Source organism: Lycorma delicatula, chromosome 1 (assembly GCF_047948215.1).
Source record: "Lycorma delicatula isolate Av1 chromosome 1, ASM4794821v1, whole genome shotgun sequence".
NCBI classification, from domain to species: Eukaryota; Metazoa; Arthropoda; class Insecta; order Hemiptera; family Fulgoridae; genus Lycorma; species Lycorma delicatula.
The window spans coordinates 94591461-94610624 of NC_134455.1; the positions used below are offsets into that span (position 1 = coordinate 94591461).

The 19164-nt window shown below is 28.1% G+C and overlaps 1 protein-coding gene across 4 annotated transcripts in view; it reads right to left on the reverse strand.

The window, feature by feature from the left end:
• Positions 1 to 2539: 2539 nt before the first annotated feature.
• Positions 2540 to 19164, reverse strand: part of LOC142318147 (uncharacterized) — a 31679-nt gene continuing 15054 nt past the window's right edge. For all 4 annotated transcript variants that reach the window (XM_075354691.1, XM_075354694.1, XM_075354692.1 and 1 more), the window contains exons 3-4: positions 5275 to 5472; positions 2540 to 3661 (exon numbers count right to left, since the gene is read on the reverse strand). In XM_075354691.1, the coding sequence (XP_075210806.1) occupies positions 3444 to 3661; positions 5275 to 5472 (416 nt within the window). In that variant the 3' untranslated portion in view covers positions 2540 to 3443. The remainder of the gene's footprint in view (positions 3662 to 5274; positions 5473 to 19164) is intronic.

Here is a 19164-nt window from a genome sequence, read left to right on the forward strand (position 1 = left end):
TTGATTCATCAAATTGAATACTAAAGAATTCATTTGAACTTACATGCTGAATTATCTGGTGGTGAACATCAGCAGCCATGTCATCGATTCACCTTGATACTGTGTCATTAAAAAGGAGTATTTTTTCAGTGTTTTTGCTTCTTCCTTGCCTATTAAAAACTGACTATCTCAATTGCAGTAGGCAATATGAGGTGTTCTGCGATTGGGGTTTGGACATTTTAGCTACTCTTAATGCTATGAGATAAGATGCTTCAAGTGTTCGTTTATCAGTATAACTTGATTTACTAATAGAAGCTAATTTTAAAAATTCCAAGGATTTGCTTTTATTATCTGGCTGTTTAGCTTCCAAATGTTGAATTAATTTTGACGTTTAATGTTTTCATCGGAAAGGTCTTGAAGCAAACAGCACACTGTGGCTTTCCATCAAATGAGGTAAAACCATAATTTAAATGATTATCATTGTACAATCTCGTCCTTTTAATAGTCAGTTCAATGGATGTAGATGGCTCACTTTTTTCACAAGTTTATCCATTTTGCATAAGAATCTAATTGAAAAAAGAGTTACACCATTTTACCACAGACTAAAAAACCAAACCCTCAATTACTATTATTTTCAGTGAAATTACGATTTTCGAAACTTAACCATCACTATCAACACAGCTAAATAGATTTAACTAGGTTTTGTTGGATTAAGGTTAAAAGGTTGTAAAATATTCATCATATATATTTTTTTACTTTTTGGCCATTGTAGAACTAAAAAGGTTAAGAACCACTGATTTAGAGATACCACCAATAATCCCGTCGATTACTTACTTTTTAGAGTTTTTATTACTGATTGCAACTGTAATGAAGAATTCAGCTGCAGTAGCTTGAAAGGAAGATTTAAAATTTTAATATTATATTCAGTTTGTCTTGAAAGAACTAGTTTGTCTTGTAATCATGAATAAATGAAATAATTTCATGATTTGTTCTAAGCATCCAGAAACACTACAAGTTATACCCATTTTAACTTTTTCCTTAATTCTGTTCCATTGTTGAAAATAAGAAATTCTTGAGTCACAAATTATAAGGCAAAACTGGTGGGGAAAGATTTTTATGTTCTTTAACCTGAAAGAATTATTATTTTATTTTTTTAATATATTTTGATTTACATAACAGTTAATATTTTGATCGCTTTAATAGTTTTTTAAATATTTAATTAGACGGCTATTAGGTTTATATGTAGGTTTAAATATTTCTTTATTATAAGTTTTAGTATTGTTTCAGTGATATTATTAGTATATAAATACTGTATGAATATTTTTTTCACTCTTTTGTGTTATATTATGTACGGGTTGTAAGATAATTATGTTGTTGATGTATATTGATAGATGTTTTTATAGATATTATTAATTAAAGTAGAATTTATATATATATATATATATATTTTGACACTAAATAATTTATCATTCTAATATTATTTATTTTAAATGTGAATTTAAAATTTTCATTATAAGATTTTAATTTGTTTAATATTATTAGATGTTCACTGTTTATTACCAGGTTATATATGTTGAGAATATCATCAACATACTGTGACCATATTAAAACTTTGTGTATAAGTGATGCCATGTACTAATTTACTCTCAAAATCCTATAAATAATATATTTCTGGCATAATTGCTATATTGTAAATCCCACAGGTAAGGTATTATTTGTGTATAATATTTGTTATTAAATTCAAAATAGTTTTGTTGGCATATTTAATAGTGATGATACCTTTCATGAATTCTGGATCTTCTTGGTTACTTTTTAATTTATTTTTTATTTTTTTTATGATACGGTCTATAGGTATGCTAGGAGACATGTTATTTATCTCACAACTAACCATTCCATTGTCTTTATTTACATTTAAGCTATTTAATAGTTTTACTAATTCGTAACCATTTTTTGTATTAAATGTATTATGTAAATTTAATTTTATTCTTAAGAATTTTATCTATTATTTTGGATATAATATAACATGGGACAGATTTAAAATTTATTGATCGCATTTGGATGTTTAAATTATGAATTTTTGGTAGTCCAGCTAATTTAGGGGAAATCAATTTGGTTAATATGCAAGATCCTGTGAAAGTACTTTAATTAAAATTAAGGTAAAATATGTCTTATCTCAATATTCTGTAATAGGTAGTTCATTAAATATAATTTAACTATGCAGAGGATAATCTGAATCTTAAAAAGATTAATTTCAGTTAAATATATTATAGTAGTTTTTTTTTTTACTATTTGCCTCCTTCACATTGTCTACACAGTGCAAAATTTTAAAGAGAGCACTGTGTGGCATAGAATACATGAAAAATAATATTCTATTATGGGTTATTTATGTAGGTGGCATTCTGATATTTTATAACAGTTAACAAACATTTCTATATTACTCAAAGGAATTTTGTAGCAAGTAATATCAGTGAGGTCAAATCTGACTCCAGGTTGGTAAATGTATATGCTCAAGGGAAATAGGATGAAGGGAAATGAAATAAAATACACAATACACTTTGTTGATAACTGCCATCCTATATTAAACATATTTTAGATTTTCTGTTACACAAATAATGTGATAACATTCCAGCATTACTATAACATTTCTGGGAAGTTTTGAAACATAGTACAACATATATAAATATATATCTGTTGAAGTTGAAAAATATTAAGAAAAACTCACTTCAGAAAAATAAAGTAAGGTAGGTAATTGTATAATGAGAATTTAAAAAACTGTATTAAGTTATTCTTCAGCTGGGGTTCACTTTCAAAATATATATATCATAAAATATTAATATATATTATAATCAATCAATTACAAATTCAACTGCATTAAATATTTTTATTACACCATTCAAACAATTTTATTTGAAGAATATATTTTATTATATCTACGACTAAAATTCTTAAGTAAGTTATATTATGAAAAGATAATTCATTAAGTATCAAATTATTTACTGGTAATAAAGATTATGCTACACTAAATTTAGCTATTGTTCCTTTAATTAGTAAAATATATTACATTTACAAAAATTTATTATAAATAACCTAAAATATTGCTTTTCTTTTTATTTACATCATACATCACCTGAGTAAAAAATATATAGAAATAATAAGTCCATTTTAAAATAAATAAAGTTCTTAAAACACAAAAATATTTAAATTTAATATTTTCCAAAGAAAAAAAAACTTTTTTTATTAACAGAATAAAGATTATGAGTTTGTAGGATTAACTGTATATATCTTAATGCTATTGAATTAATTTATTCAGTCGAATAAAATGTAGAAAAATACATCATTGTGTATTATGCTTTTTATTGTACATGCTTATATGAGAGTGTGGGTTTTATTAAAATCCATTTAAAACCTGAACTCATATATAAAATAATTAAAAGTTTTGACTTTAATAAAAAAATTAAAAGTTGTCAAAATAGTCTAAAAAAATAAACAGAAACCGCACTAGTGATGAAGTAAAATACTGAAGATCTTTGAATTAATGAAGGTGCTGAATTACAACCATCAGTGAAACATTGGCAGACAATCTCTTTGTGGTCATCATCTTCAAACTTATAGCAATCCTTATTAGGAGATTTTTCCCAGCCACATTTTCTAATTATTCTCACGGTACCTTTCATATCTTTAACTGTAATTTTAGAAGTATCATTAGTCACTTTTACTCTAAAATCATAGAGTGATATTACAAAAAGTAACATGAATATAAATTGGGGTATTCTTAATGATTTGAAAGGAATAAAATTACTTACTTTAATATATTAAATTTAGGAGTTGTATTGAGAAACTGATTGGATATTACTGGAAAAAATGATGAGAGAAGGTTTCTTGAAAGAATAATTTATATAATACAGATTGAGAATCAAAATTAAATGTTACTCACTTTCTACTTAACCAATAGTACATCATTTGTGATTAAGTTCTACTTAAACCTCTATTGTATTTAAATATTAGTTAAAAACAAGAATATAGAAAATAATACACAGAATTTATTAGTGCAAAAATAAACTTTTTAATATAATGGCAATATGTAACCTAATAAATGACATACATTTAATTAGTTGTTAATGAAGGTTTATTAATATATACTGATCTACTTATCACATCTTAATGGTTCATTACATCTCATGAAACTTACCCAAATCTTTTTTATGTCACAGATACAAAAGATAAAAAATAAACAACATAAACTCTATATATAATACCTTCCCTGAAATCTTCATGGTAAAACCATTTATTATATAATGTGCACCACTAAGGTAACGTTTGTGTTTAAACATTATTTTTATTAAAAAAATTTTTTAAGTAAATTAATTTAAAAAAACTTTACCTTCAAAAATGTAAAACAAGCTGGAATCTTTTGGTATTTTTTTTAAAAACAGTTACTTGTTTTTATTTCCTCATTTAACTCTTACTATGTTGATAAGAAATAAATGCATGGTTTTTATTAACTATTTCTAAGGCTGTCAAATATCTACCAAACAGAAACAGGTAATTCTAAAAGATTGTATTTTTTTAAGTTTACTAATCTACACTTTTTTCTGTGAAAACAAATTTTTATCGAAATATTAAAATAAGTACTAATAATTATCAAATTTAAGATTAGGGAAATATTTAATTAAAGCTTCTAGTAAATTCTAGGAACACTCAGAAGTATCTGAAGTACCATTTTTATGTCATGGCTAGAAAAAAAAATAGTTACTTATTCTTGAAAAATAACATCTACCTTTATGAAACCAGACTGTGGAACTGTTTTATAACTGTTATAACTCAGTGTAATGGCAGGCTTATGAGATTATGCTCACTTTTCCATTTTTAACAAATTGCCAAATCATTTGAGAAATCATTCCACCAGTTCATTTGAAATACAATTAAAAGATTTTCTTTTATTAAAACAATATTACTTTTCTGATGAATTTTTTAATAATGTTAATTTATCTGTATCCCTTTCAGCGTGTACAAATGTGCTCAAAATAATTTTCAATAGTCTTCTAAAGTGTAAATTATTTTGAAGTAATTTTTTATATTTAATGTATTTACCTTAATATTATTTCATGTGTTTGTATTTAAATAATTAATATGGATTTTAAAACTCAGTCTTTTACCTTACTTTTTTATCTTTTAATTTGATTTTATATTCATACTTATAATTTATCTTACAATGATATCATCTATGCAGTGTATTTTTATGTTCCAATGAGAACAAAGATTTATTTTTAAATTACATTTAAATTTAATACTTACTGTGTTGGTATATCTTCCTGCAGAAGAATGTTTTATTAGTTTCTGTGACAGGAGGCCTACCAAGAAACTTATCATGAGCTTCATCTTCTGGAATGTCACAAGGTTTGTAGTAAACGCTTTTTGTATAATTTTGTTGCAGTGAATCACAATTGGGATCAATTCCAGAATTACACTGAAAACAGTTTATTGCACTGGTGACTGAAAGTAAAAAATAATATAACAAAATGCAATTAGTTAAATGTTATGTAACTACTAAAAAATTAAATAATATAATTTATATATTTTTTTTGTTTAGGTCGATTTTCAAACAGTTCTACAACCTCTATCCTCTCTCCTTCTGCCAGTGAGAAAATAATAATGAGCATATTAAAAGAAATAACGTCAAACTTTTTTATTTTTTTCTTCATTTTCTTTTGGCTTTTTAATTATTATCTTTTCATTAATTTTCCACATCTAATTCCACATCAAAGAGAAAGAAAGAAAGAAAGAATTAAGTCTCTCATATATTACATAGTAATAGATGCAGTTATAAGACCCTTTTTATGTAACTATATACATTTTTCAAAATTTAAGTTCTTTCTTATTGGTATGGTACAAATGAGATACAAAAGGCATCATTTGGAATTGCTTTTTGTAACTGTAATTATGTTCTTTACATAACTAATCCCTTTGGTGAACAAATTGAATGTGCACATAAAGGGAATTTTAATTCATAATATGGGAAGTGAAGAATGAAATGATTTCTTGTTGCCCTCTTTCTTGAACTAAATATAACTATTACACATCAACTAACCAAGGCCGCTGAAGTGATATGTGTTACCATCTCTAAGAAAATATTTGTAGGTGGTATACTTTCTTGTAAGATAAATTTTTGCTTTGTTTTTCATAGGAAATGAAAAAATAGTAAATATCATTACATTCGAAAGCAACTGTTCCTGATACCCTACATACTTTACATCCATAATAATGATTGGGTCAGGTATTGTAAAGTGATAAACTAATGGGACCCCTATATGTTATAAATAATATATCACATGAAATAATACTGCATGACAAAGCAGTAGATATGAGTACAAGTAGTATTAGTAAATTAGTGGCCTCTATTTGTTACAGGTAGGCACAGAATCAACCCACCGAGTTGGTCTAGTGGTGAACGCGTCTTCCCAGATCAGCTGATTTGGAAGTCGAGAGTTACAGCGTTCAAGTCCTAGTAAAACCAGTTATTTTTACACGGATTTGAATACTAGATCGTGGATACCGGTGTTCTTTGGTGGTTGGGTTTCAATTAACCACACATCTCAGGAATGGTCGAACTGAGAATGTACAAGACTACACTTCATTTATACTCATACATATCATGCTCATTCATCCTCTGAAGTATTATCTAAATGGTAGTTACCGGAGGCTAAACAGGAAAAAGAAAGAAAGAAGGCACAGAATCATTCAAAGTTGTGCTGAAAATTATTAGACATCGATAAAAAAAAAATAAATAAATGAAACAAATTAAACATAGTAATATTGCTAAATTAATTTTATTGACTGAAATAGAGAATTAAAAGCTTGATATGAAAAAAAATATATTACAGTTCCTAGTAATCATGAATAAAATGGGAAAAATATCAATTTTTTTTTAATTACGAATTTATGGCTCTTATTAAAAAATAACTGATAAATCGACTGTATTTAAAATTTTATATAAAAAAAAAGATGTACTCAGCCGTACTCCAAAAAAAAAAAAATTATTTTCCAGAACAAACTAATATTGGTTATTTATAAAGTATGTAATGCCAATAATTACTCAGAAAAATGACTAATTTTTAATTTTCCTTACTCTATTGAATAACCAACCAAGTACGTAGCTCATAATATACAACCATATATCTATTTAATGTACTGAAGAATATATTTTATAATACATACTACATATACTACATATACATACTACATATACATACTACATATACATACATATATTTTATAATACATACTAGCCCCACGTCGCGGCTTTGCCTGTGCTATATGGTTACTTGCGTTTCCCGTAGCGGTAATTTTTTTTATTTTATCTTCTTGTTGCGATTGATTAGGTAGTTTTTTTGTTTATACCAAATAAACAAAAATTTCTTTACATAATAGTATAGATACGGTAGATTACTTTATTTAATGTAAATTTAATTCTATTTTTATATACGAGGGTAAGTCAATTACTATCTGCAATGTAGTTATAAATTTTATTGCAATACAAATAGGAAACTTACATCATTTTTCAACATAGCCCCCTTGCATTTCAACACACTTGGTCCATATGTTGCACAAGCTTCTTGATGCCCTCATAAAAGAAGGTTTTCAGTTGAGCTGAGAGCCAGGAATGCACCACTTCTTCCACTGTTTCGTCCGAGGTAAATCGACGGCCCCTTAATGCCTCTGAGTGGACCAAACAAGTGGTAGTCAGAAGGGGCAAGATAAGGATTATGGAGGATGAGCCAGTACTTCAAAGTTGAGTTTCTGGAGCGTTTCAGCAGTGTAGGCAGCAGTATGTGGACGGACATTGTCGTGTAACAATACAACATCTATCGACAGCAGTCCTCGGCGTTTGCTTCGAATTGCAGGCTTCTGCTTGGCAGTAAGCATCTCACTGTAACGTGCACTGTTTATTGTCGTGCCCCTTTCCTCACAATGTTCCAGTACCGGGCCTTGTGAGTCCCAAAAAACCGTAAGCATCAGATGGTTGTGTCTTGAACTTTTTTTGCAGGGCGAATTTGGATGTTTCCATTCCATGCTCTGCCGTTTACTCTTCAGCTAGTAATGATGGATCGATGTTCGTCACCAGTGATGATTCTGACTAAGAAGATGTCCCGTTCGTTACCATAGCGATCCAAATGTTTTTCGCAGATGTCCAAGCGCGTTTGTTATGCAACTGTGTGAGTTGTTTTGGGACCCATCTTGCACAGACTTTATGAAACCCAAGTCTGTTGTGGATGATTTCGTAGGCAGAACCGTGACTAATTTGCAGACGATGTGCCACTTAATCAATAGTTACTCGACTAAGAAAACAATGTCACGTGCACGCTCAATGTTTTCCTCATTTGTGGCGGTAAACGGTCGTCCTACTCCGTCGTGCGTAACACTTGTGCGACCATTTTTGAATTTTTCAATCCAATCGTAGACACTCTGTTACGGCAAGACACTGTTCCCGTACTGTATCGAAAGTCTTCGATGAATTTCGGCCCCTAATACACCTTCCGATCACAAAAAAACGGATCACTGAACGTTGCTCTTCTTTGGTGCAAACAGAAAGCGGAGCAGCCATGGTTAACGGCAGGGTAGCGATAGTGGAAGCAGCATCAAACCTGCACAGACATAACAATTAAACCATGCATGCGTCATCTACGCAACACGACAGTACCACCAACATAAACAAAAATATAACTAAATTGCGGATAATAATTGACTTACCCTCGTAATATTAATTCGATTGATTTGAATTGTTCAGTTCAAACTCTCTTTACGTTAAAGAGAGTTAAATTCTTTAACTCTCTTTACGTTAAATTCATTAACGTTTGTGCTTCAACCGGGAAATCACTACAACTACATATTATTTCTTTTCGAGGTGAAATATATCTACAAATCTTCTCAGTTATGCCAAAAAACATTGGTAAAAATTTGGTTGTGATTGATCAGGTATTTTTTATGTTTATCCCGAACAAACAAAAACTCTTCCTCTTTATATAATAGTATGTATATATGATATATATATATATATATATATATATATATACACACACACACACACACAAGAGAGAGAGAGAGAGAGAGAGAGAGAGAGAGAGAGAGAGAGAGAGAGAGAGAGAGAGAGAGAGAGAGAGAGATTCAGAGTGTGTGTGTGTCCACGAAGAAATGAAGAAACTTTCAGGACATATTCTACTGGTGAAAACAATGAAAAAAGTGCGTATAAACACAGGTCTGGAAACGCTTGTTTTTGAGTTACGGCTAGCGAAAGATTTTGCCCGGGTTTCAGCTCTTCTAATAAACAAAAGCCCTACTGTAATTTTTGGGACCCAAATTACGGAGTAAAGTTGATAGTTTCTTATGTAATTTGAGCTGGGAAATAGGATAAAATAGATCCCAGTGCTGTAACTCTAGTAGGTTGTAAGATAATAGACATAAAACAAAAAATTCGGTGTCAAAAAAATAAGTTTTTTTAGGTTTGTAGTACAATTGCTTTTTTAAATGACCAATAAATGTGAAAGATTTAGTAACAAAACTTGTGAAAAATTTAATTGTGAGGAAATTAATGTAAATACAGCCAAAAAAACTTTTAAAAATTCGTTTTTTATTGAAGCAAAATAGGCAAAATCATATTATTCTTTCTGTACTTGATAAACATTCTTTTTAAAGCATTTTTTTAAACATTCTTCGATGTATCTGCATCTACGAATGAAAGGGTCATTTCCAACGTGTTTGTTTTCTGTTGAACAACAAGTAAATCACCTGTTAATGGAACATAGTGCGATTCATGATGAACTGTTTTTATTGTTTTCACCAGCAGAACATGTCCTGAAAGTTTTTCTCCGTTCCCTTTCTTCATGGACACTCTGTACACACGCGCGCGCACACACACACACATATATAATATTAATTACGGAATTTAATATGATAGCTTTATGTATAATAAACTATTCACTTTACGTATTATTCTTAACAGGAAGTGAATTGAGAGCAGGAGAATGAATCAACCAGTCGGATTTTTCTTATCTCAACATCTTAAATGTAGTATTTAAAATTTGGCTTATTTACAAATGAAATATTTAATTTACTTAACTTAATTATCGTAACTATATTGCTGTAAACTACCAACACATTGTGTCAAGGCTTTAAAGGTTACGAGATTGTCAGCGGTCAAGCACTTGACCACAACCACCATAAAAAAAAAAAAAAAAAGGAAAAAGATGTGATTTGCTATCTATCACTCAAGCACTTGACCACAACCTCTATAACAAAATAAAAATAAAGGAAAAGATATCACTGGACTATAAATGTGGTATATTATATAACCTAATGCAGCAATCCCAAAAACTTTTAATGATGCACCACATAAATTTAATTTAGAGCATTACCGAGATTATACTGAAAATTTATTAATTTGTTACATTTAAAGGGTGCCCAAGTATACTATAAAAAAAAAACAATTCATGAATTGATAATTTCTTTTATAATTATGCTATAATTTCATTAATTCAAAATTAGACATTTTCAATTGGTGCAAAATTATTATTTTTTTAAATCGCTTCTGTAAAATAACTTATACAAGCTGTTTGTATAAACTTAACCTGTGTTATGTGAAAAATATAACAGTAGAATTTAATGAATGGTTGGGTATGAAAAAGTTCAAAAATTTAAAAATGTTTATATAAAGTCATATATATATATATATATATATATATATATATATATTACATTAAAAATAAAGGAATTATCGTAAATGAACATTTTTTATTATTAATATGTTTCATTGTTACTAACGTTTAAGTAAACATCTGCTTCTTAAGTAAATTTCTGAATCTATTTTTCATTGACATGATTACTGAAAATCATTCAAGTAAATATATATTGTATAACATAACACCAAGATCGTAATGGTTGAATTAAGTTTTTTTTTTCTTAATTCTTGTTCAACTACACGTAGACCAATGAGCAGACATTCTGTAAAAGGTTTTTCATTCCTCTACTGTTACAGATTTTTAAATTACTTAATCAAATCTGAAGATTTTTACTCCATTTTTTTTTTCATTTATACGTTAAGATCCTTCGACATAATTAAATACATTTATATCTTCTCTCTTTAAACTTGGTGGTTATAATATCGATAATAACACGACTAAGTTAGTTAATAACGACCCAGGCTTTAGCATTTTGCCGGCCTCTGTAGCGCGAGTGGTAGCGTCTCAGACTTTCATCTGAGGTCCCGGGTTTGAATCCCGGTCAGGCATGGCATTTTCACACACGCTACAAATCATTAAGGGTGGACCCGGAGGTTAAACAAAAAAAAATAAAAAGAATCTTAGCATTTTACAATTTTATATCTCTTTTAGAAACCAAGAAAGAAACATTTTTATAATTTTACAGTACTATATAACCAATTAAATATTGATTTGTATGTATTAGTTTTAAAATATAAATTATTTTGTTAAATCCATTAAATATAAATCGTTTTGTATACTTTATTTAAATCAATTGTTTATTACAAGAATTTTTGCATATTTTGCTTTAATACGGGTCAAAAGTTATACAGTCCCAATATGAAATTTTGACCCAAAATTTTACAAAACTTCTACATCAGCTTAATTTGTTCATATGTAGGGATTTATTTAAAAATGAAAAAAATATATGTTGACACTGTTTTAGATAATGCATTTAAAAAAAATTAGTGAATGCATTAGGTTTTTTTTTTCCATAAATATCTACAAATAAAATAAAAATATCGAGATCAAACGCAGACCGTAGAGGAGAAAATTTGTAATAAAACAGATTTTTTTTTTTTAATTTTGTAAAATCACTGACATAATTAGAAAAGCATGAAGTAGAAAGTTGAGATTTTTATGGGTACTTCTGTAGTTCTATCGGAACCCTCAAAATTTACAGGAATAAAAGAAACATCTTTTAAAGAGGAAAAGTTTGGATTTCAAATCTACTTATATTTAAACAATTTTTTGTTAAAAAAATAATCTCTTTTTTTTATTTTTTATTTTTTAAATTTACTTTTAAGCAAATTATCAAATTTATTCCAAATTTTATTAGTGATTTAATAGTTAAACCACATTTGATAAACACAATTAAATATTATCTCCAGCCAATAAAATTTAGTTTCTTTAATCGTAATATCAGTTATAACTAACACATATATTAAAGAATTTCTAACTGTCATCACAAATATAATTTTAGCATTTTTCTTATGTCAAAGGCAAGTTGTTTTGTGTTTAAACGGTCTTGAAAAAGTCTTTCATTTAAAAGTATATTTTTTCTTATTAATATTAATATTATTTTTTATTATTAATATTAACAAGAAATCAAACAGAAAAAGTATTAAAACTTGTAAATGAAGAGGTTTAAAATACTTCCTTGAAAAATGGCTTTATGTAGTTTCAATAATTCATAATTTTTACAGAAAATGAATTTGAAATAATGTAATTTTTTTAAATACACAAAAATCTAATCCAAAAGCCATATTGTGCATACAGCGTCACTGCGTATGATATGGTACCGGAAGTGTTCGATGACTCTTGGAATATCATTTTACTCCTTATCCATTTTAAGCATTTTAATTCTTCTTGTCCTGTGACGCTTTTAATCTTTCAAAAGCTTAAACGAGTTTTAAACGGTTGGGAAGATCAGTTGAATAAAAAAAATGAAGGCAAGTACGAACAGACCATGCATACGTTGTGGTTGTTGATAAAATGTATAATCTTGAAAGTTCCTTCTTCCTCGAATTGGTGTTGATAAAGCATTTGCAGAATCTGTCTATTGTCCTTAATTAACAATAAATACAATTGTTTGTATGGCACTTATCATTATTATATCGCACTTACCGGGTACGCTGGGTAGTTCTATTTGCATCGATACACATTAATACTTAGCTCCGGGTTCTGCCTATCAAACCGATAAAAATCCTTCATTTAACAGCATAATCAATACTTCTCATAATAAAAGTTCTTATATTTTTTAAGCAGTCTGTTTGTGAATTTTATCTGTCTGATGATTAAGATATGTCAATACCGACCAGTGAATAGTTTTCTCGCAATTTGTATTTACAATGTTTTTTTTCTTTTCTTTTTGCAATGTACGTGTTTATTTATAATTTGTTGTAATTCCTTGTAGAGATACTTATCTAGAAGGCTTAATTGATTAAATTACTCAATATACATGTAATAAAATTTCCTTGATAGAAATTTTTTTATCAGAAAAATCGCCTAATAAATTGCCTTAGACGACCTTCTGAAAAATTTTCGAAAATCAAGCAATAAATTATTAGTACTCTTATTTGAAAATTATTTATATAAAAAATTTATTTCATTAAAATAAAAATAAATAAAATAAAAATAAAAATAAAAAATAGTTTCATTATCGATGATAATCATTAAAATGTGATTAAAAGCCAGCTTTGTACAAAAATAATAACTAAATTGACATTAAGTAACTGTTCATTTTTTTTTTTTTTTAAATTAGCGCTATTTAAATACAATTTTAAATACAGTTTTAAACAGTTTATAACCTCTTTTTTTATTCAGACTTATTTATTAATAACCTATTTAATTTAAAGACCGATCATAAAATATAGAGTAAGATTTTTTTTGATCGAACAAAAAATATGGTTAATACTTGAAAAAGCAAAAAACCTTAAAAAAACAAAAAGCAATAACTAACATAAGTAATTAGCATAGTTTACAGCTAATACATTTAACAACTATACATTTACTTTTTCAATTGTACATCTGGTTAAAATAAAGAAAAAGATATGTAAAAAAAAAATATCTTTATCATGTATCTTACGTAAGTTATTATTTAAAACACAACAGTTACTTTACATTATTTATTACAGAAAATGTTTGTCAAATCAGTAAATTTGAAAGAAATAGTAGTTTTTACTTCATTTAAATTAGCCTTGTTTTGTCCTTCACGGCTGACTGATATGTAATCTGTGCCTGTTAGTAGCTTGTATCATTTAATTACGGGTTCATTATTACCTATTTAAAGAAAATTACTACCAAATCGTTGTACTTAACTAAATAAAAATTAAATTAGAAATACGTATAAGCAAGTTGGAAAAAGGTATACTTTTTTTTTTAATTTTGTGTAAAAATACAATCAAATTACTTTTCTTTAATATAAAGCAAGATTTTTTTTGGACGAACAACCATGATAACACAATTTTTCAAGTTAACACTTGAAAAAATCAAGTGGGTCAGTCCTCCATTGGAAAATATTTAATTTGAAGCAAAATAAAATAAACAATAATCGTAAAATATTTTTTTTAAATATCATCATATAGAAAAAAACACAAGATTGTAAAAGGAACCCGTAAATTGAAGAATGAATGAAATTAAAATTGGTATAACCATTAACTACTTGAAATTGGTATAGCTACTTAGTTTAATTGGTATCCACCACTTAGACAAAATGAATTATTAAAAAATGAATCTGAAAATTAATGAAATAAAAAAAAAAATGTACATTGCATACAAAAAATGTATACTTCAATACTTCGCAAACTTAAAAGCGAATGCAAAACGTTACAACCAACGATTAAAAATACAGTAAAAATTAGTTAATATCTTTTTGTAATTTTTGTAGGAAAGATTTTGTTTTTGTTCAACCTCCGGGACCACTGTTAGGTATTGCTTCAGAGGATAAAATGAATGGTTTGTTGTAGCGTGTGTGAAAATGCCATGCCTGACCGGGATTCGAACCCGGGACCTCTGGATGAAAGGCCGAGACGCTGCCACGAATGCCGGCTTGTAGAAACGATTGAAAAGAAAAGTCATCACGAAACAATAAATTTCTTATATTAGTTATTTCATATAAAACTACTTTTAGAAAAAGTAACTACGCCATGAATTGTGTAATATGTTGAACAAAAACAGATTCATCGTTTTGTTACTAGACATAATAAAAGTATTATATATCTTGTAAACAAATTAAATTTCTTTACTTTGTTATATAAATAAGGTAAACTGAGCACCCTGGTGGCAGAAAATTTATTTTTATGACAAATCTTTAAAATATCGTAACTAGATATAAATATTAAAAAAACACGACAGCCAAAAAAAAAAAAAAAAAAACAACAAAAATGCTGCTGTTTAGTTAGATTACCAGTTTAGTTTAGATAATTACCAATGTAAACATGAGTAATTATCCTATACTAAACAACAGTTTTTTTAACCTTCATTTAATTACCCAATTAGCGTGCGCATGACAATTTTGTAAATAGTATAATTTTTTTTTTCTAATAATGTATTTATATATATATATATATATATATATATATATGACATTACCGATAACGTAAGGATTCCAACTCGGGGTCATATATTAAAATCGGTTCAGCCGTTGACTAATACAGTAGAACCAACAAATATACATACGTACCCCTTAAGTAATATTACATTACTTTTTGGGCGATCGTATAAATTATTAACAGTATTATTAATACATTCATAAAATAAATCGTAGTTTTTATTTACTAACCTTAACTATGTTATGTGAGGTAGCAGTATTGCACCTTTTTAACACTGAATCAGTTTCAGGTAAATAAATAAAATGTTCAAGATGTTTTATGAGGTAATCGCTAAACATTTAAACACTAGAGATAAAATAAAACCACACTTACTGAGAGCCAAGACGGCCAATTCAAAAAATTTAATGCAGTGCCCACTATGACAGATAATTTTTAATGACTTCGTTAAAACAAGAAGAAATGGTATTAAGAAAGTAGCATAATAGAAGATGAAGTTGTAATGATAAAAGTTTAACTAATTGATCTGTAAATATCCTAGAGCTTTTAGTTGTTTTTCTGAAACAGCTTTCACGTTAAACAGTGATTCTAATGCTTATACCTGACACTGAATAATAATAACAATAAGAGTAATAATAATAATAATGACAATTTCTGCCATTGTAACTGCTTCTTCCTTTCTTTTTCCTGTTTAGCCTTCGGTAACTACCTTTCAGATAATACTTTAGAGAATGAATGAGGGTGATACGTATGAGTGTAAACGAAGTGTAATCTTGTACAGCCCCAGTTCGACCGTTCCTAAGTTAATTAAAACCTTAAACTGTAGTTAATTAAAACCCAACCATCAAAGAACCGGTATCCACGATCTAGTATTCAAATCCGTGTTAAAATAACTGACTTTACTAGGACTTCAACTTCCAAATCAGCTGATTTGGGAAGACGCGTTCACCACTAGATCAACCCGGTGGGTTAACTGCTTTTTTTTGCTTTTTTTCCTGTTTAGTTTCCGGGAATCACCGTCAGGTATTACTTCAGAGGATGATATGTATGAGTGTACGTGAAGTGTAGTCTTGTACAGTCTCAGGTCGACCATTTCTGAGATGTGTGGTTAATTGAAACCCAACCATCAAAGAACACCGGTATCCACGATCTAGTATTCAAAAACTGGCTTCTTCCTACTATTAACTAAACTCACGTTTTACTCTTAGTAAATAAAAAATATATCTGAATTGAAAAAAATATTTTTTGTTCCATTAGGGTGAATTTCATGACACCCGATAAAAATGAAATTAAAAAAAACACGTCTAGTTAATATCTTAATTATTCTACTGGAGAATGTTGAGAGGACACAAAAGGAAAATAGGTTACCTGTAACTAACAAAGGTAAACACAAATAAATCTCTGCGCTGTAATGTTAACATTACAAAGTATATATTTTCACGTTGTTAAAGTTGTACAATTGAAATAATAGAAAATTTTCTAGCTGAATTTCTAATGATCGTATATTATTATACATTAAACTTGTTCTGTCCTTGTAAGCATTTGTACGTGTCGTTTCAAAAAGGGCTATTTTCCAATGAAGCAAAAAATTAATTTTTAATAAAATAATAATAATGATAAGCACATATCTACTTCAGTCTACTAATTAATATACTTTAATCTAAATCTAAGTTTACTGCTTAGTAACTAATGTTTACATTAGGTTATTTTTTAGTTGAGAATTAGCTTAAGTGAAGCAGATGTCATCTCCCAAAGAACAATCGAGAATAATAAAAAAGTCCATTCTTTAAAACATAGTTGATTAATATTTTACGGGAACTAATTCTGTCCAGAAATTTTAATGAAACAGTGTAATTAAGAAAAAAATCAAAGAAAATATCTTTTACTATTAGATGGATAAAACCTATCAAAATTAAAAAAAAAAATCATTTATACCAATGGGGGTTTTACAAAAGATGAATTAAAAAGAAGAATGAAAAATCTATTTTAAATCAGACAAAGAGTGTTTTCCTGGCATGAGAATTTAATATGTTATTTGCGAAAATTTTTTTGAAAATTTATTCGCCTAAGTGTTATTCCAATAAAGTTTTAATATCAGGTAAAATAAGCAGGTAATTGCTATGGCCATTTTTTTTTTCAAATGTATACCAACCATTATTTCCAGTTATGAGGGTTTTCAACAGTAAATATTTCATTCAAATCGGATCAGATTTTAAGTTATGAATAAGTAGTTGCAAAAATTCTTAAAAGTTATTAAAATTCTCATTATCTTCATGAATTAAAGTTGTAAAACTAAAGCTTTAAAATTGTTTTAATTTGTAGAAAAATATAATTTATGGATAGATAATTTTATTTTATTTATACAGATCACATTTTATTTATACAGCTCTTTACTTGTAATAGTTATTATTCATACTTAGTCATGCACAAGGAACATGAAAATGTACACGTCTAATATTATGATACCTCTGATTTTATAAGCAGGTTTTTCTTTGTCACAATTGTATAATCAGAAAGACGAAAAACGTGATGATAATAAGATTAATTGCCGACCTCCGCCGGCCTTCGTGGCGCGAGTGGTAGCGTTTCGGCCTTTTATCCGAAGGTCTCTGCTTCGAATCCCGGTCTGGCATGCCATTTTCAGACGCTACTTGTCATTCATCTCATCTTCTGAAGCAATGCCTAACTGGTGGTCCCAGAGGTTAAATAAGAAAAAAAAAATTGTGGTATCAGGATTTCATTTATTTTTTTATTTAATGTTACCGCTTAAGTTTTTTAATCATTAAACGAATGAACAGAAGAGTAGCAGAATACAGTACGTAATAAGAATTTCAACCAGTATAATAATGGAGTTGTAATTCGTCATGATAGTTATAAATTGATCTGTGTAATGAGTAAGTTATTGTTCAGTTTTGTTTTTGTTTTGAGATTATACTGGCTCAATATCGGAAAAAATTCAATCATAATTTGTCTGCCTTGATTAGTCTCACCGCCGAAATTTCTGATCCAGTTAATTAAATTTACTCAATAAACCAGAAAAAATACATTAATCTATTATTCAAATTAAGTTTTAATTAAATTAATTAGGACTATACTCCTCAGTGTCATAGAAAACTTGTAAAAATTGCTAACCACAAAAAAAACTCTTGTGCAGAACTGATCAAGATCGATTTTCGTTTCCGACGACCTCACTATTTCGCAATCGAAACGCACTGATTTTAATAACGGTCTATATAATATGATTAATGAGTAGACCATTCATACAAGCATCAAATTTCAACTCACCCTTCACTGTGACTCACTGCATAAGCGCGTATGAAAAATACACCAGTATGCAGTCAACAAAACCTCAATTGAGGTTATGTTGTCTGTTGACCTTGAATTGAGTGTAACTTAAGAAAATGATTCATCCCATCTTCATAAAATTTTCACATGGACAACTTCAGATGCACGTTTAAAACATAACTAAATTTCATTGTAATTACTCCAGTAGTTTTAGAGATTTATAATATATATATATATATATTATAAATCCAATGTAATCCAATTCACTGTATTTAAGAGAAAATTATTTTCTGCTACGATTTTAGTTTTTGTATGAGGTTATTCGTTGTAGCTCGAAATTTTAACTCTCATCTACAAACGATGTACAAGATATGTTACTGGGTCATGACCCATCTTCATAAAATTTTCACATGGACAACTTCAGATACACGTCTATAAAATAACTAAATTTCATTGTAATTAATCGAGTAGTTTTAGAGATTTATTATATATATACATAAATTATAATTATATTATTATTTATATATATAGGGAAATTATGTTTTAAGTGGATAGTATTTTCGTACTCCTCATACCTTAAAACGTAAAGAAAATTAATT